This window comes from Gambusia affinis, linkage group LG20, assembly GCF_019740435.1.
Source record: "Gambusia affinis linkage group LG20, SWU_Gaff_1.0, whole genome shotgun sequence".
NCBI classification, from domain to species: domain Eukaryota; kingdom Metazoa; phylum Chordata; class Actinopteri; order Cyprinodontiformes; family Poeciliidae; genus Gambusia; species Gambusia affinis.
In genome coordinates, this window is record NC_057887.1 from 8,737,476 (window position 1) to 8,761,716 (window position 24,241).

Consider the following 24,241-nt stretch of genomic DNA (forward strand, 5'->3'; position numbering starts at 1 on the left):
ATTTCGCAAGAGTAAAAGTAGATTATCAAAAATCTAAACACATTAATGCTTATTTATTTGTACATAAGGGCATATTTGCTTATCTAGCATCCAACATAACAAGTGGTTTAACTCAGGAATGGGCACATAAAGTCACATTTGTTTAAGAAATAAAATTAATTAAAAAAACTTTTTAAGAAATAAAAATTTGTTTAAAAAAAAAACAAGTTGTACTGCTACTTCCCAAATTAATGCTGAGCTCGATATGGCTCGGAAATCAAACCTGGAGTCGGAAACTTCCGATGATGTCACAACCGGCTGTTCTTGGTGCAAGTCCAAATGAACCGGTGTGATGCGCCGCTTGTTTATTTATTAGATATTTCTCATGCATTCAAACACAAAAGGAAGAGATATTTTAGAGTAGGATGTGTCCAGTGGCATTACTTGAGACAACTCTGTGTATATGAACCAACCAAGACTAGAAAAGTAGGAAATGGCCAGCACCGTCATGAGGTTTCTCCCACTGCATTCAACACTAGATACAGTGAAAAGCTCAACTCAATATCGACTTTATTTATACAGCACATTTAGAAACAACAGCAGTGGATAAAAGTGCTTCACAATAACACCAACAATCATAAAATGGTAAATTGAATAAAACTTTAAAAATAAACACAAAGCCGATGACTCTCCCTGTCCAAACGGCGGTCAAATGTGTGGCTCAGGGGCCTCATGCTAAAAGCGTGCGTGCGCATAATTTGCGGCGCCATATTTTACACACAAGTCGGCATCTGTAAAAAATTAACTTTGCGTCAAAGTTTGGGTAAATATACGCACACTTTCCCGCTGGCATGAAAATGTGCGGCAGCCACGCAAACGTTTTCTGTGGACAATATCAAACTACAAAGCGTCAAAACTCACCTAAATACACTGGAATCTGACTGCATTCGGTGGTATTTAGACCGAGAAGCATCAAACTCGATGTTTTTCACGACTTTAATATTTTACTGTGTAAACATAAACAATGAAACTGAACCACAAAATAAAGAAAATAAAAATAAACGTATGTGAAAACCTCACTCGAATGTAAATAGTACTTTTTCTCAGTTTTTGCCTCATGAAGATGTAACGCATTGGTCCGTGCGCCGAAGCGCCTGAGATGCATTCATGGGGTAGTTTCATTCTCACTAAAGGAAGAAAACAGGGTTGGATCAGCAGATTAACTCAAACCTGCTGATTAAAAATAATCAACAGGTTTGAATATTTTTAAGGTGATCAAAGTGTGTACGCAATCACACGTATCTAAGTAGCTGCGTAATTGTGGAGCACTTTGGCTCTGATGGAGAACATCGCCAAGGGAAGGATTCAGAGGGAGCGATTGATCAGAGATCATGTTGATCTGCTGCGAAATGTTGATGATGGTTTATGAGCGTTTAGATTCATCCAGACTGATCATCCAAGAGCTCTGAGCGAAACGTAAAGAGTGGTGCTGTACCGGTACCGGTCCAGCTGCAGACATCCTTCAGTCGAGTTGCCCGCTTTGTGAATGCGGCTTATGGACACAAAGCATCTACTATTTGGAATAAAGGTCCACATTCCCTCTCAAAGGACTCTCTGACACGCTGCCTGTCTTTAAACCCCGGCTGAACGTGCTACTTTTCAAACAGGCATTTGCAAGATCCTTTTATGTTTTTTAATTTGGATTTTTTTTCTTCAAAATTTATTTTTATTTTGGTGAGGTGACATTAAAACACCTTTTAAATAAAATATATAATTATTATTATTATTATTATGTACTTATACTGCTTCAAACAAGGACGTTGCCATGGTTATTGCTTCATGTAGTGGCAGACGTCCGGATTTCTATACTAATTCAGATGCATTTATGAGTGGCAGCAGGGCCACTCATAAAAAAGAAGAGTATATTTCTGCCCAAAAACTCAGAAATTTTGAGATCAATTCCTGAAATTTTCTTGAAAATTTGCTCTATTTCCCACAAATTAGGGTTTATAAAGAAAAGGTGCGTGGCCATGTGCGTGCGCACGGCTTTATGCATCCGATTTTTTTTGTGCGCCACACTTTTCTAAATTTTTCCATACGCCAAGTTTTAGTGTGAAAACTGCGCACTCTTTTATGCATGAGGCCTCTGGTCATTAAATGAAAATAAAGGATAAAATTAAATGGGAAAACGTTCATACTCTGTCAAACGTACTTAAGATCACATTATTTGAGCTTCCCGTCAGTTGAGGAACAGAATCAGAACTGACTTAAAACTCCTGCGGCTTTACTCTCCTCGGTACACTACGATGTTCTTATCCGTCTCGTGAATCCGGATCTCGTGGAGCAGGCTGGCGGGAAGAGCCTTCGCCATGTTGTCCCAGATGTAAACGGCCAGGTTTTCCGTGGTGCTGGTGAACGAGAAACATCTGGTAAAACGTGCGTATCAGCAGTCAAGAGAGACGATCGCGGAAGGTTACAGACCTCACAACGTTGGCAAAGTACGGAACATCCTTATCCAGGTTTTTGTGGTCCAGAGGAATCATGATGACTTCCTGTTGGATGAACAGGGCGGCGTCAGCCAGGTATCCATACGACAGCAAAAACACAATAGAAAAAAATGTAGAAGTAGAAAAAAGCTTACAAGGAACAAGGATAAGATTTAATAGCTGAATGGAAGTTCGATGGTCCAAAGTTCTCTTTTCAGATTAAAGTACATTTTTATGCAATTTGTGAAGGTTTCAGAGTCTGACCACAAGTTTCCTGAGGACTCATGGGAAATGATTAACACTAGCCCAGTTGTTCAGTAGTAACATTTTAAAGCACTTACATCTGATGATAAGCTCTATGTCCTGATTCGATTTCACGGCAGGCAAGAAAGGTCAACAAAAACGTGCCAACAATCCAAACACCAAATGCTAAGAGCTTACCATTATCCCACTACTGACCTTGTTACACAATAAAACAAGTTTTGTTGTCTTTTATTAAGACATTTCTTCCACTTACAGACACTTGACTATTATTCCTGGCTTCTGTATGTTAAAAAAAGTTGAAGCTATAAGTGTAAGTCAAAATCTTATACCATTAGCTTTAGCATCTCAGTTTTATATCAGATGTGAGGATTGTTAGCGGCAAAAACTAGCGAGTAACGCTGACCACAGTTTAATCCAACAGGCTTTCCTGCAGCACAATAACATGAAGTGATTTAAATGTAAGCGAATTATGAAGAGAGAAATGCAGATTTACCGTATAACGTTAACTTCGGAAAAATTAGTTGCCGTTTAATATGTAAAATTTATACATTTTCTTTAGCATTAGCTTCAAGATGCTGTGTTTACAATGACCTTACCTCAATACACCTCTTCAGGTCCGTCAGATTCATGACCATGCCGGTGACTGGATCAATCTGTGAACACGAGTCGCACATGAAGACGGTTTTAGCTAGATAGTTGTTCCTTCAGTGGAACTACGACCTTTTATCAAAAATATTTGTGTGATACTCACTTTTCCACATACAGTCACCTCCACTGTGGAGTAAAATGAAAGCGCTCAGGTGAATCGGTAGAAACAGGAACAAGATCTACGCTTTATTTGAGACTATATTTGGTTTGTGTAACAGCAGGACAAACCCTTGTAGTTGTGTCCATGACCGTAGGGATTGTTGCACTTTCCGTAGACTTCTTTATTTTCCTCGTCACTCAGGTGGAGACTAGAAGAGGTTGTAGAGAATATATGAATTAAAACTACTGGAGTCAGATTTTTATTGTTTTTGTTTTTGTTTTTGCAGTTTTTATGGCAAGGGGTTAGAGATTTTGTACCCTGTTAGTGCAGGTCAAACAAGAAAAAATGTGGCAATGGGTTATTGACGTATGTTGCATTTAAGAACATTTCGTATATTACAACTTAATAGATTTCTACATGATTTAGAACTGCGTTTTATAAAAAAAAATGGAGCCAATTTAAAAAGTTTATAGGTGATCATTTAAATCAAATAATACAAAAATAATCAAAATAGTAGTTTTACATGACTAATAAGTTATTGTTACTTTGCTTTGAACAAAATTAATTTTTGAAAAAAAATTGGAATGATGCAATTTATGTAGATGTATTTTTATGTGTTATACATGTAAAAGATAAATAATTTTTGGTAAAATAAGTCTATAAATATAATATTAAACTGTTGTGAACTATAATAAAGCTATTACAAAGTGGCTGAGTACGTTATTAAAGATAGTTAGCAAAGAATATTGACATATTTGCTTTAAATTTTATTTGTTTAATGGCAAAGGGTTTCTGTAATAATTTCCTAAAGAGGGTTTATATTTTACGACGCTATTGATTGGACCTAAATGCGTCATTAAAGCGCGGCACGTTTATCTGAAAGACAGTTCCGAAATGACTTGTTCCTATCTGCGTTTCCTTTAAAGTAATTAACGCATAAACTCCTCCATAGTTCATTTCTTGTCCCTGTTTTAAATAAACTGTGCTTTTTGAAATACGCCGACATGTGCGGTCACCGCCAAAGCATCGCGAGTTTCTATGTAATTACACGGGATTTTCCGCATATTTTATCTGCTTATCAGGAACAGCAGCAGCACAGTGGTCTTGTTTCGTCCAAACCCTTTCTATTCTGTGACTTTAACCTCCATTACGTGTCTACTATTGAGTTCCTCCTGCGTCGTATCCCCTCAGACACAGCGGTAGTAGCTAGGGTACCTGTGGAGCCGGTGGCAGGCGCTGAAGCTCTGGACTCGGGTGATGTATCCTATGCGCTCCGCTGCCTTGTTGCTCCCGGAGGTTTCGGCCATGTTTGGCAGAAGTGGAGGATGGAGAATAACCGCTGATACCGAACAGAGAGGAGTTACAGCCGGCTGTCCCCGCCGTGACTCACGCCGCCCGTGATTGGCTCATTTCAGGGCGTAAATACGACTCACATGGCCGCGTGAGTGTCAAACCTGGAGCCGAACGTGGTTTAAGGACAGCGAACTACATACGGGATGTTACTAAGTAGTAAAGAAATCTTTGTTCAAAATGTTTCCTCCGTGGTATTTCTGCGGAGGCATTTTCCGCTAAATGAAAGAAAAACAAACCGAGACATTGTGTCGTAACGGAGACTAAAAAGTCCTGATTATGAGGGATAAAAAAAGATTCATAATTAAGTCTTTCAGTGTCTACCAAGTCGAAATTACTGTTTGATCATGACCATAACTTCAATTTAAAAATTACTTCGACCTTTACCACCCTAGTAACTATTAAATGGGATTAGAAAATGTGACATTAGAAAAAATATTTAGTTAAAACGTGAATATTGTTTGACAACTATAAATGTTATCATAAATTATAAATAGGTCTTCATAAACTTTGGAACTTTTGTCAGAAATTCACAATCATGGTTTCATATTTCACTTCATAGCTTATGTTTATTACCTTTTATGTTACATTTGACTTTGAATCACTTAATTTTGCCGTTGAATCGCAGACACACTGCCATGGAAATGTTAAATGTTCCACTTTATATCTTTTTTGTGGATTTGTTACTAACACTAACGGTGGCATAATTGTGAAGTAATATGAAAATGATGGAGGATACCTAATTTGAAACAGATCTAGGTGCAAATCCTTTTATTATTAATTTTGGACATTGTCCTGGTCTTCTCTGTCAGTTTAAATGGGCGAACCCAAACCAAACAAAAACAAAACAAAAAAAACTAGATTTATTCAAAACACAGCTTGTTGGTGGCTCATTGTGTTGTCTTTATACCCCATGTTTAATTGTTGGTGGCGTTTTATTCGAGAGGTCACGAAGCCCAGAGAAGAACTAGCTCCAGTCACCAACCTTTGCTCACAACAAACCTTTCCCGCTGCTAGCTATTTAGCTTGATATGTCAGAAAGCCCATTTCTAACAACATTTTCACACTCGTTTCACGCTTTAAGTTCACATGTTGGCTCTTAAAGCTCTACAGTCGTCATATGAGAGTCACCAGATGCTTTCCAGCTCAGATTTAGAATTGCTCCTTTCAGTCATAATTTTTTTACCCTTCTCAACAAATCTTATCATACTTTTGTATCTTAATAGATTAAACAAGCATCCCAAAGCCATCTGTATTTCTTTTTAAATCCTTCCAACTGTAATTAACCAGAATGCTGTAAGACACTAACAGGACTGTTCTTTGGTCTGCTAGTGTTAGGAGCTTTAGTTTATGTTGTCCTAATAGCAGAAACCAAAGGAATGTTTTTTTTTATGCCAACTTATCTTGTTCATATTTCATTGTGACAACGCTGTCCATTTGCCCTGCCAACGTTGAGAAATGAGATGATGTAGCAGCTGAGAAATAAATGTCTCTTCCGTTTCATATTCCATTAAATATGATATAAAGTACTTCAAATATGACCAAAGAACTGGTGTGTTCCAATAAAAAATCTGAGACACTGAAAAATGTCTGGGACAAGTGATTATAAACCAATGCAATATGGAAGCCCGTTTCCGCCACTCTTAAAAAATAAAAATAAATAATTGATCTCATTATAATGAGATAGTATCTCATTATTTTTGAGTGCAACCGCCATTAAACTTAAAAAATTAAAAAAGCTCATTACTGCCACCAACTGGACTGGAGTGTGAACAGGAAGTTGACAGAAAAAAAAATGTAGAAGATTTCCTTTTCAAAAATGATGTGACAACATATTTTATTTTTATTATAATTAATTGCTAAAATGTTTATTTACTCAATTCTACTTTGAGCTGTCCCCTTTAGTTTATGCAGAATATAATAAGTATGATTGATCATGTCTGAGTTATATTTATTGCTTATCTGACAAAACTTAAAAATAAAAAAAGAATACAAATGTTTATACTCTATCAGAAGGTATCACATACTTTCAAATATTTTGTTCTCCAATTTAAACTCAAGAGTTAAGCAGGGAATTGTGAATACTGATAAATTAGCTGTAGATTCTTTGGCTCTGTGCTGTGGTATGGAATACATTCTGCTACTCCAATATGACCGGACTCTGGGTCATTAAAGCAATCAGTGCAGAGTACCGTAACATTTAGTTTGAATATTGTTCACAAAAATATTTTTGTGCAATTAACCACTCTGGGACACATTATTATTATTAATTATTATTATTATTATGATTATTATTATTGATTAAGTTATGCAATGATAAACCTACAGCCTCAAGGTAATAACACTGAGGGGTTTTGGTTGGGTTCTGGAACTGGTAAACAGACCTGGGTGGTGCACAGAAGGGGAAATGGGTGAGCTACAACAAAAACTACAGTCAGAAAGGCCAGTGCTCAATAGTTGATTTGCATTTGCATGGCTCCCAGCAACGTCTTTTAAATATGAAAGCCTCACCAAGGCCCAAGGCGAGGGGGGTGATAGGGCAACACAGACACGTAGTTCTTGACAATTCTTCTCGCAGTTCCTTACAATTTCCCATTCTGACAAAAACCTCTTGCCGATGGCCCTCGATCTCTAAGCGCACAGCAATGCCAGGTGTCAATAGCTGTCGAAAAGCCCACTTTTCATGCATCGTGCGTTTGCTCAGTTTTTCTCTTTGACAGAGAGATTCTGTCAAAGACTGTAGGGAACTTCCCAGTTCAATAGCCAGAAATTTTCTTTTGTTGTTGTTTTTTTAATTTGCACAAAAATGTAGAGACTGACGTTTTACAAGAAACAGAATTTCATGACAATTCACCTGTTTTTATTTGTGCACATACATCACAGTGTTCATATGTACAAATGTTTCATAGTTCACTATGTACAGTAATCACTGAAGCATCACATGGATACAAAGGAAGTTAAAGCCTGCTTAATAATACTAAATAATACTTTAGGCCCAGTATTATTCACATTGAAAAAACAAATACATTGTATTTATATGCACACTTCAATCCAGATGACGTGACATTTGGATATATTTCATTGGCCTGCCATATCATAGTTTACAAAATAAATCACCAAAATCAAAAAGAGATTGATACTGCTATAACTTTTGTGAGAGATAGGAAAGTTTGTTGTGTAAGCTTACACACATCGACATTAACATTATAATATTTGGTTAAATATTTAAAATTGCTATTTGAAGATGTTTCTTTTTTGGCATTTTTTGCCAACGAAAACATGACACAGAACAATTTTTTTAATATCTGAGAAATAGCAACAAATAAAACCCTAAAAATAGTAAATAGCTCTACATCCTGAAGAAAATGAAAAAATATGGTGTCAGTTCACTATTACAGTCGCAATTTGAAGGAATGTCTAGAGTCCATTTTATCACAAGAACGCACAGATTCAATTCACAAAGAATTCTGCATTTAAATTATATGAAGGCAGAATAGTTTGGCTTGTGGTTGTGAGGGAACCTCAATGTTCTTTCACATAAACATTGAAGTACCAAAGGAGGCAGCATTGATCCAAAATACAGAAGACTATGAAATACTATCGCACATAAGAGATAACGTAAGATAATTCACAGGAAAACACGAATTATCTTCACATGATCAAAGATCAAGAAAAAAAGGCAAATTACAAGTCTCCCTATTCACAGAAGATGATGGATGCAGTAGTTGTAGAGGTTACAGTGTTTGGGTCTGGGTGGAGACTACATGAGGCTTTGAGTGACTCACTAGAAGGACCCAATCAACACCACGTTTTTCACAGATTGGCTGTCTTCCATATTACCATGAAGTTATACCATAAGTTCCAAGTTCCGCTTTCATTTCCTTCACTCCTTGTGTTGAAATCAGCATTTTTGCAGAAAATGAAAAGGATTCAAAAGCACTTTTCACGAGCCAAGGCAGAGATGCTTTTTATTCCGTCTCTGTGTGACCTTGGAAAAGACCATGGCCGCATCGGAGACCTGCTGCTGTTGATCCTTAAAGCCGATAATGGAGGTAGTCGGAGAGCCGAGATTGTGGTAAAAATGCGATGGAAGTTGGGGTTTGGAGCAGTGTTCCATCGTAACCAGTGATACAGATGTCTGTTGCTGGTTTGGCAATTCCAGCTCCTTTAAGGTAAGTGTCAGAGCAGGTGGTTGGCTCGTGTGGCTCGTGAGTGAAAGTCTTTTTGGTTGCATCACATAACCATTTAGTGCACAGGATTAAAGCTAGGATTAGAGTCTTTATCACATCCCCCAGAGAGATATAGGCAAATGAATCCTTGCCACATAAACCGTAATTTCTTTTTATGGTTCGGGTAATACAAGTCTTGGTAGAACAAGCCGCATTTCTAAAACCATTTTCCCATCCCCTGAAGTTGGCTCATTCTACTTGGAGAATACATTCATTGTCTGAACCCCAATTTGGTTGGATTTTACCAACTGAGTTCAGAACTGGCTCTCTTCCAAAATCTCCTCCATCGTCTCTCCCAGCGTCATCTCACCATCGCTACTGGAAAGACTCTTCCTGGTAAGAAAGTCGAGCCCTGCTGAGTCGTAGCCCTCAATTCCCTGGCCTTTAAGTGGCCCGAGTCCAAGAGGCCTACTTCCAGCTTGCACAGCCACCTGGAGGAGGTGTGGGCGAGCCGTCGAAGTGGGGCCTTCGCCATAGGAGTCAAACTGCCGAGAGCGCTTCCTGTGCTGCCGCCGAGTACACTTCCAAAGGTGCTTGAGATTTGCTCCTCGAAAACAGGTCCGGACCTTGAAATGGTTTGTGAACAAAAACAGTTGCCAGCGCTTTTTCAGCTCAGTTTGGACCTACAAGAAAACAGCATTGCATGTTAACTGTCGGTACATTACTACACCATGGTATTTGCTGCAAGTTTGAGTCTTTTTCTGTAATTTATTACTTGAGCGGCGAAATGTTTCACTAGTACGTTTGATTACGGTTTTGTAGCTGTGTGCTTACACAAATGACATTTTTCCATAGAGAGTAACCCGCCCTCTCCCATTAGAAGTGAGCTACAAGCTTTCAAAGCTTGACTTAAAGTTTTTAGAGGTGTCACAGGACCCTCTAGGTGTCTGGGAGAATTGTGACGCATTTGGCTTCCCGTATGTCTACCCCTTGCACTCCACTGAAACCACTAATCACAATCCAGAATCGTTTTCAGACTGTTGATTACAAAGTGTTTGGTTGGTTCTAAGCTCATGTCTGTCATCATTATTATTAGTTTTAGAGTGGGAACCTTACCAACTATCATGGCAGATACCAAAGTGAAAAAAAAAATGTGGTCGCCTGTCTATTATTTTTTAATATTTGTTTATTACTGATATTTTCTCCATGTAATTGCGTCCACCAAACTGTGATGGCAGATTGATACATGTACTGTTACACTCAACCTAACTATTCCTTCCTCATATAGAACAATACTGTGACCAAAACCATACCTCTCCATTAGCAAAACAGTACAGCACAGCAACCAAGAATCCCTGAAAAACGCATGGAACAAATTTTAGAGCGTGACGATGTTGGTGAACAAAACCAAAATGAACAACCTGTGTACAAATATGATTGTTTTTGTACTACCTGGAAGGAACTGAGGGTGAGGTTAATGAAGTTCCGGGCATAGCGGCTGCTGCCCTCCATACACTCATCTATTAGCACTGTGAAGACCACTTCATGGATTCCCAGCAGGGGAATCAGCACCAACGTTGCCCTGGCCAAACTGCAGGGTACAAACAGGCCGATCAGATTTATTATAACTTAGCCAGGCAGAAAATACTGCAGTAGAAAAAGGAAAGAAGTTTCTGAAGTATGTATGTACACTGGTTTTGTTCCCTTGGTGACATTTACGCCCACAATTTGTGGGTGTGATGTGGGATTAACATTTTACCAGCATATTAAAATCAGGAACATGGCAAATGTTGGAGCTTAATGTCTTGTTGTCCGAGAGTTGGCTTCAGCGGCTTGAGTACCTGTATCTGTAGTCGGTGAATTTCACCTGATCGGCTTTCAGCTTCGACAACAGCAGCATCAGAATTTTGATGAATATGAAGAAAATGACCTGCATAAACATGTTAATGGTACATTTAAACGGATTGCATTGGACTAGAGAGTAAGGTGACCAATAATGTCAAATATGACAGCCTGTCATTGACAGGTAAGACGCCTTTATTAGCAATAAAATAGTAAATATCAAATATGCTTGTGTCTATAGCTGCATCACCACATTGTCACATGATTCTCATTTATAGCAACCATCCAGAATGAGCAATGCATTGTTCAATCAAGCAGAAATCTAGTTGATATCAGTTTCTGAAGTCAACTTGACCACAGCGTGGCTTGAGGAACATCCCTTACCAGCACTGATAGAGTAATCGGGCCTCTTATTATCCACCAGAACCATCTGTTCATGATTGACCAGCACCTTGAGAGTGAAAGAAGCGCTAAGTGTGAAGAGAGAGCATATTAATTGGTTCAAGGAGAAACTTGGACTCACCCTGTGTTCTCATACAGAATCTTAACCATGGTCCATGGCGTCACGAACAGGACTGGAGTCCCTGGAACATGACAGAAGAGAGATATGCTGTTTTCCCAGAGTACATCAGCATTTTAAAACTATGTTTCCTCAGACTCTAATTATTTTTGAAAAACCTACCCATTTATACATGACAGAGATAGCTTAGGATTGGATCTCAGAGGATTTAGATATGATGTCGATTTTGTTACACTGAAAATATTTTTGTTTTTAGTTGTGTCTTTTAAGTGATTGTATTCAGTAATACGATCCTTTATACAAGACATTTTCTTAAAGGCACTCATCACCATGAGTTCTTCCAGGCGTAACAGGGTGTAAATTCAGGAAGGCTCTTTGGGTGTTCAACCAATGGACTTTCCAACAACAAAATTAGGGTGATTTAAGGAGCCCAATGACACCAATTGTACATAGTAATTATACATTTCTAAAGCCTCACTTTCCCTTAACAAAGCCTGCATGAGCCCATGACTTACCCCATCCTAGCAGAACGTATTTCTTCAACAGGCACCTCTTGGTCAGCACTGCAGTGAAGAGCAGCGTGTGAAGGAAAATGGCCTCCACCAAGAGCCAGAAGTAATTACACGCCACAAAGTACTCCATGCTCACTTTGGAGAACTTGCACAGTAGCACCATCTGTTGAGGGAAAAGATCAAGCTGAAGCGGTACGCTTTGGACGAATGAGGCAAAAGTTGTTGAAGTTAAACCTGCTTATACATGAAAAACAAGGCAGCGCTGAGAGTACCGCAGAGCTGGAGTAGGAGTTCCATCCGGGGTCGTCCTTGGGCAGGTTGGAGTACATGAGATGGAAGATAATTTCCTTCGAAATGACGGCGGCCGCCCGCAGGATGAATGACACAAACAGGTTCATGTGGATGTAGTTTCTGGTGCAGTGCAGCTTCCTGGTAAGCAGATACGGGAGCATTGATCGGAACTTCCTGCGCAACTTTAACAGCATTAACCAGGGCGCTGGCCGTAACGTAGGAGGAAATGGAAATAATAGAGCTACATGTAAGATTGTCTCGTGGTTCGTAACATTGTTAGTGATGACAGATCAGCTCAATGGTCTTGTTAATCACTCATTGCCTCAGCTCTCCATACGTTTGAAGCGAGTGAATGTGTAGCATGGCCCCGCTAAAATACAGATGAAAAGTAAAACTTCCATTTTGTTTTTAGTTATGTTCTTAATGTTTTTACTAAAAGAAGTGAAAGCGTGCCCATACAAGGACAAAATCCTTTTCCCTTTAAAATGACCGTGGTGGGAAAGACTGTTGGTGTTTCTATAACCTCTAACCGAGCGTTTGCTTAAGTCTGCTGTCTTCCAAACCTTCAAAGTTGAGCCAAAGTACCGACTTGTCCAATGAAAATGCAAACTTTATCTTTATGGCCACCAGAGCCACCCTCCAACATCTACTGACCTCAGCATGCCCATGAGGAGAGTGGCCAGAGTGAGGGAGAACAGCGACAGGGAATAGCCAATAACAGAGATGAGCCGCAGCGCGGAATGACGCAGCAATTCTTCCTCCTAGATGCAAAATACAAGAGATTTAGCACTCTAACAATAATCTAACTGTCATGAAATGGAATTGCAGAGTCATTTGTAAAGACAAAGTGAAGTTCTTAAAACAAAGAAAAATCCCACTACCTTGTCTTTAAAGTATTGGTCCTCCTTACATTCAGAATCGTCTCGCCAGGGATCTGAGGAGTTCTCCATCTTTCTCCAGCTGCCGTTCTCCAAGCATTCCCGATATGCCCTTCTGTTGCCGTCTGAAGCAACAAGAGAGAAAGTGCAATAAAAACACTCAATGGCATTTTTGACACAACAAATTGATGAGGGGCAAAACACTCTCACTAAATTTCAATGAGCTCTTTACTGATGGGTATTTACACGAGTTGTATTAGGTAACGTGCTTAAAATGTTGAAAAGAAAAAAACCAAAGGAGTTGGAAATAGAGTACAGACCACTTTTTTCAGTGTTAACATTTAAGCGTAATAAATTTTAGGTGTAGGAAACCCTGAATGTTAGCCAACCTAATGCGAACGTAGATTTGAATATAATATTTTTTAAAGTTTAAACATCCATTTGCACTAGCAAGACTTGCTCCTGAGAGGAGAAGGTGGGGTGATAAACGGCGACACCCGTTCAAAACGAATCAACGGTGAAAGGAAGCATAGGAACTCAGACTAACAGATTTATCCTCGTAGATGAGATTAGACGTTAAACACGTTACCCTCTGTGATCCACGGTAAGAAGGGAGGACAGGGGACAGACACATTCCCCGGAGATGAATGGGGCCAGCACACAAACTTATCGAAACTTCCTTTACAGTAGTTGCCTAAAAAAAGAGAAGGAACGTTATGTCGAGGCAGTCCGTTTGAGATGCATAAATCACCACCATTTGCTCACCATTTGCTGGAAAAGGAGCAGACGTCAGGGTGCTGTTGCAGTTTTCCCAGTACTCCGTGCGTTTAGAAATGAGGCTTTCGAGCAACGAGGCTGTCGCTTTCTGCAGAGCCACAGCAAAAGAAGAGAAAATTCATAAAGTTGGGTTTCTCAATGTTTTATTGGAAAATAACTTCTTTTTAAGAGGAATTGGTTAAAATAAATATACCTTTATTTTCAATGTCCTAAGGTAACAATAACATGCACTCATGGCAGGAGTTTTCATTTTTCTTGCAGAAACCCACTGAAAGGGCAAGGTCTAGTATTAAAGGCTGAAACCTTACTGCAGCCAACATCCAATTTATCTTAATTTACTCGTGAATATCAAAGCAATATATAAAAGGTGAACGGACAAGGCATTAATTCCACTGGGTTGTCTTGTAATGTTATGTACAGGCAACAACCAAATAGCAAACTCATTTAAAACCTTCTTTATATGTACTTTCATATTTATGATTACTTTTACTGTAAAGTGTTGATGCTACTGAATATTTAGCAAGTGGTTATGAAATAAATGTTTAAATTGGTATATATATATATATATTTTCTTCACTGGCATCAATAAAGGTTACATTTTGGTGAAAAAACACTCAAAACATAAAATAGTGTGTCTTTATAATAGATTTTTGTAAACCTGGACGTAAGTCCTTATAGATGTATATTATTTTACATAAACATAAAAATGTATTAAAAAATCTGCAGCCAACTTCAAATAAATAGGTGTTACTAATACCCAACCGATCATAAAACATGTTTTCGTCTTTATGGGACATTTCTGTGTTCTGTTTTCTTGGTGTTTTCGTTGACTTCTGTCATATAAATTAGATTCTGCAGTATCCAAATTGGTCCACTAGGTGGGAGTGTTTGACCAGGATGGATTTCACTGGCAAAGGGAAAACTGAGACCATTTACCAAATGATCTCACTTAAAGACGAATGCCAACATTTTTTTCCCCACAACTATATCACTATAATTCTGGCTTGTTGACCTGGTTTGATTAAAAATCAAAGTTCCTCTCATATTATGACCAGGCAGTCCTAATTTTCTGTGTTTTTTTTTGTGAGGTTAGCGCAATTACAGCATCTAAAACTCAAACACTGAGGCTCACTCCGATTTCTGTTCTGCAAGACAGTTTATGTTTGAGCTGATTGATAGAGCGCAACCTGATCCAAAACTCGCTGACAAAAACCATTCAGAAAGTAGGAAAAAAACAAGACCTATCATCTCTCTCTCTATCATCTGCTATCCATTTTTATTCTCTCAGTCTAATACTCCAATAGGAGATTAAACTTACACGTCAATGTGTAGTAGAAAGGGAGCTCTTTCACCTAAAACATGTTTGATATCTTTTGAAAAGAACCAACAGAGTTAACAAAAGGAGTTAAAGATGATTCTTTGGTGTTTTATGTGTCATAATCCAGTTTTAAACACCTCGCCGGCACACTACCTGCTCGCTGACCACCATTAGAAGTAGAGGAAGCAGGAGTTTGATCCTGTTGTGCTGGGCTGCCAGCAGGTTTGGCATGGTGCTGGAAGTTCACATGGAAAGCAGACAATTCCTGCTGTCTTCACCGATCCCACGCCTCATACCTCCTCCGCCGACTCCTCAGGGCCCCTTGCTCATCCCAACTTCCTCCCGGCACAGTGGAAGGTGGAAGGTGTGGTTGAACGTGCTTGTTCTTTTGCGTAAAATCCTTTTAAGAACCGATGGGGGTTTTGGTCGGAAGGTGATCATCGAAAACCGTGGTGTGAAGGGTTTCCAGCTTTAAGTATTAAAAATGTCTTCTGGATCCAAAAATCCACGGAGGGAGTGTTTGAAGGGCATCTGAAAGTGGCTGGTCGCAGAGCAGGAGGGTTACCGGTGATGAAGACCTCATCTTTCCATGAGGAAGAGGCTGTGAAGGCTGTACTCCCTATAGACTCAGCTCAGCTGGGAGCAGACGGAGCGCCTCTCCCACCCCTTCAGCCCCTAACCAATCAAGATAAGTTCCTGAGGGAGCTGCCTGTATAACTGGACTCGCTGCTGTCCAGGAAAACTGGTCACACAGAAGCAAATGATCACTTATAAAACCTACGATTAAAGGTTTATCATTCCAAGAACGATCAACTATTTAAAAAAATCATCATACAGCCATGCAAGCACCAGTAAGTGCTGCTTGTACTCTGGAGAGACGGGGAATACACTGAGCCTTTCCTTCTGTTTAACTATCCCACTTAGTTAGGGGGCATCAAACAGCATCTCTGACACTAATGGGGATCTTTGTTTAAACCAAGTGCATTGAAGCCAAACACAGGGGAGAAAATGGAGGAGCAGAGCGCCAGAGGTGCCACCGGATGTTGCGCATTAAACTTCTTTTACAAGTAGAAGCCTTTATTAATTACGCAGCAATACATGTAAGAGCGTTTGCAAGGAATAAGGTTTACTAATTATTTTTTTGGTTTGTTTTTTTGGTGTAAATGTTTGCATATTGATGTCTAAACTGATCTTTTTGTTTCAATTGAGAGACGGGCACCAAAATAGCACACACCTTTACAGACTTATAAATCTGAAAACAACACATAGTGGCTGAGCTCACAAACACTGCAAAAAAAATAATAAAAAATTCCGACCAAGTATTTTGCTCTGGCTTCTAGTGCAAAATATTTTAGTAAAGTTGAAATAAAACAGAATTAACTTGCAAATAACTTTTCAGAAAGAAATAGAGTGTCCTCAGCCATTATTAGGCCCTAATAATGAATCTCACTCCGTTAGTTTGGGATAAAATCAGTGAGATTGTTTTATTTTTTCAAATAAAAAATAACTAAATATTCTGCTTTATAACTTTATGTATAGAATTTGACTGTTGCCTCTCCAGTTCGGCCTGCCGTCTTCAGTGGCCAAACAGATACTTACATTCCTCCATCACCACTACAATGTCTAACAAGATGGAAATAGTATTTGATATATTCCTCTATATCTAATAGAGGAATCTATATCCTTTTGTTCACACTTAATGTAAGACTTTTAGTCTTACACCAGGCCACAAAGTGGCTCTCTTTATAAGGTTTGTTGTCCATCTCAAACACAAGCCACAACTGCAGAGTCATCCAGGCCTTTGACTTGTACGATGAACCTGGTATCTACAAAGAGAAATGGTGAGCTTACAGTCCCCTGGAGTGAGCCTGTGGGCAAAAACTATCTCTTCATCTTCCAAAAAGTCTCATTTTCATCACAAAAGTATGGGGCCCACCACCTACGAAACTGTAGTTTATGGCAAACGCAGTAGATCAAATGATGCTAAATAAAATATAATCTTGACTTTGTACGTTCTTCAATGATCCCGTCTCCCTTCTGGAACACCTTTTTGTTGTCCAGCATGTCTTCCAGGTCAAATGTAATCCATGGATGGTTATCCATTGGGGAAGTATCCCACTATTCTGGAGGGGTTGAGGTGTTGTCCGCAGAATTTTAAAAACAAAAACAAGATCTGTTTTTCCAAGAGCAAGTCTTTTCTCAAAGAAGCATAGAGCAGCTGAAAACTGTTGAAATGTAAATGCAAAGGCTGAGGTGTTGTTAAAATCTCCACCACTTGCCACTCACTCATTGACAAGTCATGTCTGTACTTTGGCCACAACTCCTGTTGCTAACATAGCGCTGATCAACTCCTACTGTAGATAATATAAATACTTACAGTTAACAGCCTTATATATGGACTGTAAAGACCATTTTTCACATCATGTCTTGGATTACGCCATCTTTTGTTGACGAGCACGTCTTAATTTCCCTTGCTAACATACTCCCAAGTTGTTAGCAAGGAAATGTCCAAGGCTTCAGTGGCCCTGTACACACAGAGACCAGCAAGCTATATATTTGTAAACAATTAAGAAAAAATGTGTGTTCACATGACAGGATGTTTGACATGCAAAAAAGAACCCAAAGTAACGTTAGCTGACAACAGGGATTCTCTAAAAATAGTCTTCTGTTGCAGTTTAAGATGCTTAAGGATGACAAAACCCTATAATAAAGGTTCACCATTCCTACTGTAAAACATGAAGGTGGATCAATAATTATTTTAGGTGTGTGAGTGACACAGGCACAAGGAACTTGGTCAAAATTGATGGCAAGATGAAAATAGAAAGTTATCAGAAAACACTGGAGGAAAATTAGCTTTTGTCAACCTGATAAAAGCTGCATATGATGTCGTTGGACTTTCTACTATAACAATAATTCAGAACACGGGGCCAAGACGTCATTGGCAAAAAACATCAATGTTTTCTAAATGCTGTATCATTGAGCCACTTTGGCGAACATCTCAAATGTGCAGTTTGTGCAAAACAGCCGAAGAAGTTACAAGAGCTGGAGGTTTTTTGCCTAGAATAGGAGTATTTACTGAAAAAATGAAGTGCCTCATCCTCAACTATCACAAGAAACTTCAAGTTGCTGTTGATGTCAAAGGGGCCATGCAGAGTTCAACATTTAGGTTATATAACCTTTCAATCAGCGTCATGTGGAAAATTTCTTTTGCCAATTGAAAAAGAACAAAAACAGTTGATATAAAATGGCTCCCCACAACTACCTACCTATAAAACTGAAATTTAAATAATTCCTTTTCTCCTAAAAATGTCAATATTTCCCAGGTTATGTTAACCGTGAGGTTTGTGAAAACCCTACTGATGGGAGGGCTTTCATACATGGTATTGATTATGTGGAAAACAATCAGTGATGAGGTCAAGCTTCTTCATCAGCTCCTCAAACTGTTCCTGTCTGTGGCTCTAGCTAAGCTCAGTTCATGATATCAGATACAAACATAACAAATACTTATGACTGCAGGTGAAAATGGAGAAGCAAGGTGATTCAAAAACAAAGGCAATACGCCTGAGGCGTGCGAACCGAAGAAAGATATTTATCTGTGAAGGAATAAACCTCAGTGATGCATCATGTGGAATGGTAATTTAGCTCTTATTCCCCAGTGATAAAGCTTTTAAAAGTTTCTTGTGGAATGAATGTGACAGCATCCACTTCCAGAAAAAAAGCAAAAAAAGAAATGGTAATATATATGGCAATTGCTTGGGAGTAAAGTAGTGTTGAAATTACATTTCTTCGGCTCTGGAAGCATGACAATATAGTGCACTGATTGGGTCATATATCCTCACTGTGTGGCTGAATAGCAGAGGTTGAAAATGAGGTTCAGGTTACAGAGAAAATACTGTACATAGATCAAAAACCTCATAAATCGGAGCATTTTAGATAACGGCGAATCAGTGTCAGGTAGAGCCATGGCTGCAGGGCGCGGTGACAGATGCGCTCAGTGTGAGGAAGAGGAGTTGAAGATCCTTTTTCGCACATTTCTGGGGTTCATAAATCCTGTGGCCAAAGATTAGCTCGACAAAGTTGTGAAAAACTAAGCCGAGAAAGCTCACAGCCATTGATGTTAATGCACATCATATCGTAGGAAGAATGTCTAGATCAGGGGTCTCAAACTCCAGTCCTCAATGGCCGCTGTCCTGCAGTTTTTAGATGTGCCACAGGTACAAAACACTGCAATGAAATGACTTAATCACCTCCTCCTTGTGCAGATCAGTTCTCCAGAGTCTTGCTAATGACCTAATTATTCTACTCAGGTGTGGAGCAGCAGAGGAACATCTAAAAGTTGCAGGACTGCAGCCCTCGAGGACTGGAGTTTGACACCCCTGGTCTAGATGGTGACGTTATTTTAGTAAGTAACTTACTTCACGTATTTAAGATGACAAAATTTTTCATTTAAAAGTATTTGCTCTCTCATCTAAATTTAATGAATTAGAAATCCAATCTCTTCTATCGTCAAGGCAGAATCAGCCCAACGTAGAAGTGAGCTAAGCTGCGGCATGGGGCCCCCACACCATAAAGGGCCTCCAGAAAAATCCTTCAATTTCAACACAGATCCCTGATCAGAAATGCTAATCGCTGTTTATTTAAAATGGGAAATCTTTTCAGTTCAATTCGATGGTTTTGTCATGGATAAGTTAAACGTGGAAGCAATTTAGTTAGTAGGTGAAGCAAAACCAATGCTGAGGTGCAGAGGTTTCCAACTTTCTATAGAGTCACCAGACCTCCTAACTTCGTGTTGCCATTCGATTAGCTGTGCACAGAGAGATTCATGTAATGGGTTTTTATGTCTGAGCTACTTAATTCAAACCTCACGTCACCAAGGACTCTGGAGTGATTAGTCATGCCAGGCTGTCTGGAAATCCAATGGAAGAGTTTAGAGTTTGTCAATTTCTAGGAGAATTGGGTTTGTGTCAAGTGTAACGTTTGGTACACAGGGGGTTATGTTGTAGAGCCGTTGTTCAAGAGTTGAGCTTAGTTCCCGTAGTTCTGGCTGAAAGGATCTCAGTGCAAGACATTTTGGACAACTTCCTGCTTTCATCTCCGTGGGAACAGTTTGGGAAAAGGCCCCTTCCTGTTCCAACACGAGAGGGATATGAATACTTTTCTAAGTGCCAGTATAAGGGGAATCAGCTGTGACCCAGTGTTTTTAGAGAAATACAGCCAGTTGGGACAGACCTGACGTTCAGCAGACAAGGCAGTCTGGTCTGCTCATCTCATGCACTAGGAGAGAGAGGACGGTTCTCTTGGTGCATTTGCTCAGAGCAGTGTCCGGATAATCATGATTGATAATGAAGAGGGTCAATGTAGCATCAGTTGGGGATGCAGACAATTATGTCATCTTATGGGTTGTTTGTAATGCATATGTGTCTATTTAGAGCAAAAAAAGAACTATGTCATGCTTACTACTGATACACAATTACCTTGTTGACGTTAACTGTAATGTATTTCTGCCTCAGACTGGTTTGAGGATGTTCCACAAGTCCTTTGGGTTATAATCGCAAAGGACTGATTGGAAACTATATGTGGTAGATGGATTTTAGCTTCTCTTAAATCACAATCTAGGGATCAAGGAAAATTTTCTTAGTATCTGAGATAATACATTGCATGGCGAGTATTTCGAAAATCAACATCGTTACCCCAATTTTCACCAACAGTAATGAAACTGAATTTATCTAGATGTATCTAAGAGGTAGTTAGCACATATAAATAAAGGCTTACAAATCTGGAAAGAAAGATTGCTGTGTGCAGTAAAAGCTAACCAAGATGCTATGGACTCTTGGTTAAGAGGCTACAACCAATCTTTATGATTGGTTAAGATGCTTGTACTTCCCAGAAATCCAAAATTTAACCGTACCTTAACCTGGTAGCTTTAGGCATAACTATATAAGTGTATGTAGCCGAACAATTAAATAAGATGGCTTCAACTAAATGACAGTTCAGTATTTACTGTATGTATCAAACAAAGGTTATTACAGGATTCATCAATGAGATGAGCCAGGATTTCTCCTTGGAGCATGTGAGATGTGTCACGTCGAGAACCCGGAACCGGACAGGCTAACACATAAACACGTTACTCTTTAAGAAGAAAACAATTTTTCTGTGGCTTCTTGCCAAACAATCCAACTTTTTTTTTTTTTTACATTTACAAAGCGCTTAATTTATCTGGTTTTCTGTGGCTAAAAGTTGGTCTGGTCTCTGAGCTGCCTTTTAAGAGTGATAAGGTACTTTGACTGGACCATTCCAATACATTGTAACATCCCGTGTAATTGTGCTGCTGAAAGATGAACCTCCACACCAGTCTCAAGTCTCCAGCAAGATTTCTGCCAAAATTTCACAGTTTTTATCTCCATCTTCCCCAAAACGTTCGACAGCTTTTCAACACGATTTGGCAGTTTGTGTGTTCACAAAAACGGCAGCATCCATTATTACTTCTGTAAACGGTGCTCCGTGTGACGTCTGTCCTGTTCTTCTGCAAATGCAGGGCACCTCAGGCTCGTAAATCGTTCACACATACGTCGGATTTTGGTTGCAGTGTTAAGTAGTATTATTTATTTAACAAAAAAATAAAAAATTTATCAAAATTGAGCATCAAGACCTGCTGTGTAATCGTATCTTATTAATGTTCTGCGATTTACATGCATGTCAGTATTTTGTCTTTCCTTCTTTGCGCCATTGCAGTGCGACAGAATGTAAAGTAAGACAGAAGAAAAATAAATCTACAATAAATCTAGGCTTGTGGTTGCAAAAGGTGATTTACAATGCAGTGAGCTTTTAAATCTCTAGGTATGGTGCCGGTTTGTTAGTTATCCAAGCTTTTGAATGCCAGCTACGGATCTTTATGGGATAAAAAGTTGCTGAAATTAAAAACCTTATTTCCAATTGAGTCCTAGATTAAAAAAAACAAAACAACAAAAACAAAAGACATTCAACAATCACATCACATTTAGATACATGTGATGAGAAAAAAAATTAAAACAACAAAAAAGTTGCATAAAATCTTCACAGATTTTCTCCTTGTCCTTGATGATCAGCTATTTCAGCAAATATTACACTTTGGTCATTTTGATGTTAAAATACCTTCTTTTTTAAAAATCTGAAACTGACTGGAATATATATGGCTGTGATCTCGGTTTTGGACAGACAGATGGAACCGTTAATCTGCTTGAAATATTATTAAATAACTCAGCCTCTCTTCTCACTAATCAAACTGACTTTCTGTTATGAACACGGTTACGCAAATCGAGCCTCAGACCCAAACAAACAGCCTGGAAATCAGGGAGTGAATTTTAAGTGAAAGTTGTAAAAAAAAAAAAAAGAAAAAAAAAAAAGGTCAGGCGCATTTTGCCCCTTTGGACCACCGGCTCAGTGCTTGGCGCCCTCTTGAGCTAACGCCGCTTGAAATACATATTATGCGAGCGCCGGTTCTGCTAATGTTTACGATCCGCTCTAAATGGGTTAGAAAGTGTTTAGCAGAGACGACAGGTGCTATGTGCGAAGTTTAAGATGTTGCGGTTCCGGTGTGTAAACTGTTTGGGTCTCTGATGCCTGCAGGCCTGCCGCGCTCTGCTCTGGCGTGAGAGCCGCGGCCATTTTTCACGCTCACAGCGCAAACATTTCTCGGTAAAGACGCTGCATGGTGTGAAGACATTAGGCTGCTGTGTTATAGTGAAGCAGAAGGACAAAAGGAGTTATTAATTTGCGCATTTATGCCTGAATGCCTCTGCAAACATCAGCCAGAAAAAAATTATTTTAAGGTGCAAGAAAAGTAAGTTAGTTTTGCCTTATTTTTATTGTTATTATTATTATCATTAGAAACTAGACCAAAAGATACTTAGATTTATTTATTTTTTTTTTGCAGATTTAGCAGTGGACACTAACTCTGCCTGCGGATGAGCAAACACATACAGCAGCACATGCTAAAATCTTTGCGTTGTGTTTACGTTCTTCTCCAGGCAGAGAGAGAGGAGATGGATTGGGATCGCAGGGGGGCAAATGGCGGCTCTCAGCCGGAAAAACAAACAACCTGTAGGTCCGCGGAGAATCATAGAGAGAGAGAGAGAGAAAGCAGCCCACCTGGAGCCTGGGGACACTCAGGAACATCCTGTCCACTGGACGGCTTCAGTCAATAGTAGACACAGCTCCGGGCGCCACATCGCTCCATAGCCAAATAACAGCATCAGGGCCGCATCAGGGCGGTGAGGGGAGGAAATTGATGTCTGATTCTGCGGACAGAAACACATCAACGTGGCATCATTGATAATTAAATATCAGCTGATTTCTTTGTCTGCTTTCCTGGAAGTTGGGTTCTGGCAACTGCCTGGTGTGTATGTGACTAATGTGAATTTGGTTTTGTGTTTTTTTTATTGTTGTTGTTGCTAGCGTCAAAACTGACGCTAATTAGCAGGTCTTCTATAGCAAACATTTTCAAATGGTGATTTTCTTTTTTAAAAAGTGGGGGAAAATGCCCCTAATGTCACTCTGAGGCTGTATTCAAATATAGCCAGGTCTTTATATAAAAAAAAGAATATTTCTGCCATCCATCCATTTTCTATTCACCCTTTGTCCCTAATGGGGTCAGGAGGGTTGCTGGTTCCTCTCCAGCTACGTTCCGGGCGAGAGGCGGGGTTCACCCTGGACAGGTCGCCAGTCTGTCGCAGGGCAACACAGAGACAAACAAGACAAACAACCATTCACACACACACTCACACCTAGGGAGAATTTAGAGAAACCAATTAACCTGATAGTCATGTTTTTGGACTGTGGGAGGAAGCCGGAGAACCCGGAGAGAACCCACCATGCACAGGGAGAACATGCAAACTCCATGCAGAAAGACCCCGGGCCGGGAATCGAACCCAGGACCTTCTTGCTGCAAGGCAACAGCTCTACCAACTGCGCCACTGTGCAGCCCCTGAATATTTCTGCCATAATGTCAAAATGTTGCTATGCTGTAAACTGAATGGTTTTAATTACGGAGGAAAGCTAAAATAGATAATAACCAATGAATTTTTCCTGTGCCGAAGGAACGAGGATTAGTTTCTGTGTTATTGTCATAA

The 24,241-nt window shown here is 39.4% G+C and overlaps 2 protein-coding genes across 2 annotated transcripts; both read right to left on the bottom strand.

Annotated features, from left to right (window-relative positions):
- Positions 1 to 531: 531 nt before the first annotated feature.
- pts (6-pyruvoyltetrahydropterin synthase) lies at positions 532 to 6,409 on the bottom strand. Its single transcript, XM_044102501.1, has 6 exons — positions 4,693 to 6,409; positions 3,606 to 3,685; positions 3,481 to 3,503; positions 3,326 to 3,382; positions 2,461 to 2,531; positions 532 to 2,387 (listed from the first exon to the last, which is right to left on the bottom strand). Exons 1-6 carry the CDS (start codon positions 4,782 to 4,784, stop codon positions 2,264 to 2,266), a joined length of 447 nt encoding a protein of 148 aa, XP_043958436.1. The 5' UTR covers positions 4,785 to 6,409; the 3' UTR covers positions 532 to 2,263.
- Positions 6,410 to 7,689: 1,280 nt separating this feature from the next.
- On the bottom strand, positions 7,690 to 15,715 carry LOC122823154 (glucagon-like peptide 2 receptor). The gene is made up of 13 exons (XM_044102484.1): positions 15,288 to 15,715; positions 13,805 to 13,904; positions 13,629 to 13,733; positions 13,043 to 13,164; positions 12,816 to 12,922; positions 12,143 to 12,299; positions 11,874 to 12,033; positions 11,362 to 11,422; positions 11,223 to 11,289; positions 10,838 to 10,926; positions 10,449 to 10,587; positions 10,310 to 10,351; positions 7,690 to 9,679 (listed from the first exon to the last, which is right to left on the bottom strand). The coding sequence occupies exons 1-13, from the start codon at positions 15,363 to 15,365 to the stop codon at positions 9,311 to 9,313; spliced, it is 1,596 nt and encodes a 531-aa protein (XP_043958419.1). The 5' UTR covers positions 15,366 to 15,715; the 3' UTR covers positions 7,690 to 9,310.
- Positions 15,716 to 24,241: the final 8,526 nt, after the last annotated feature.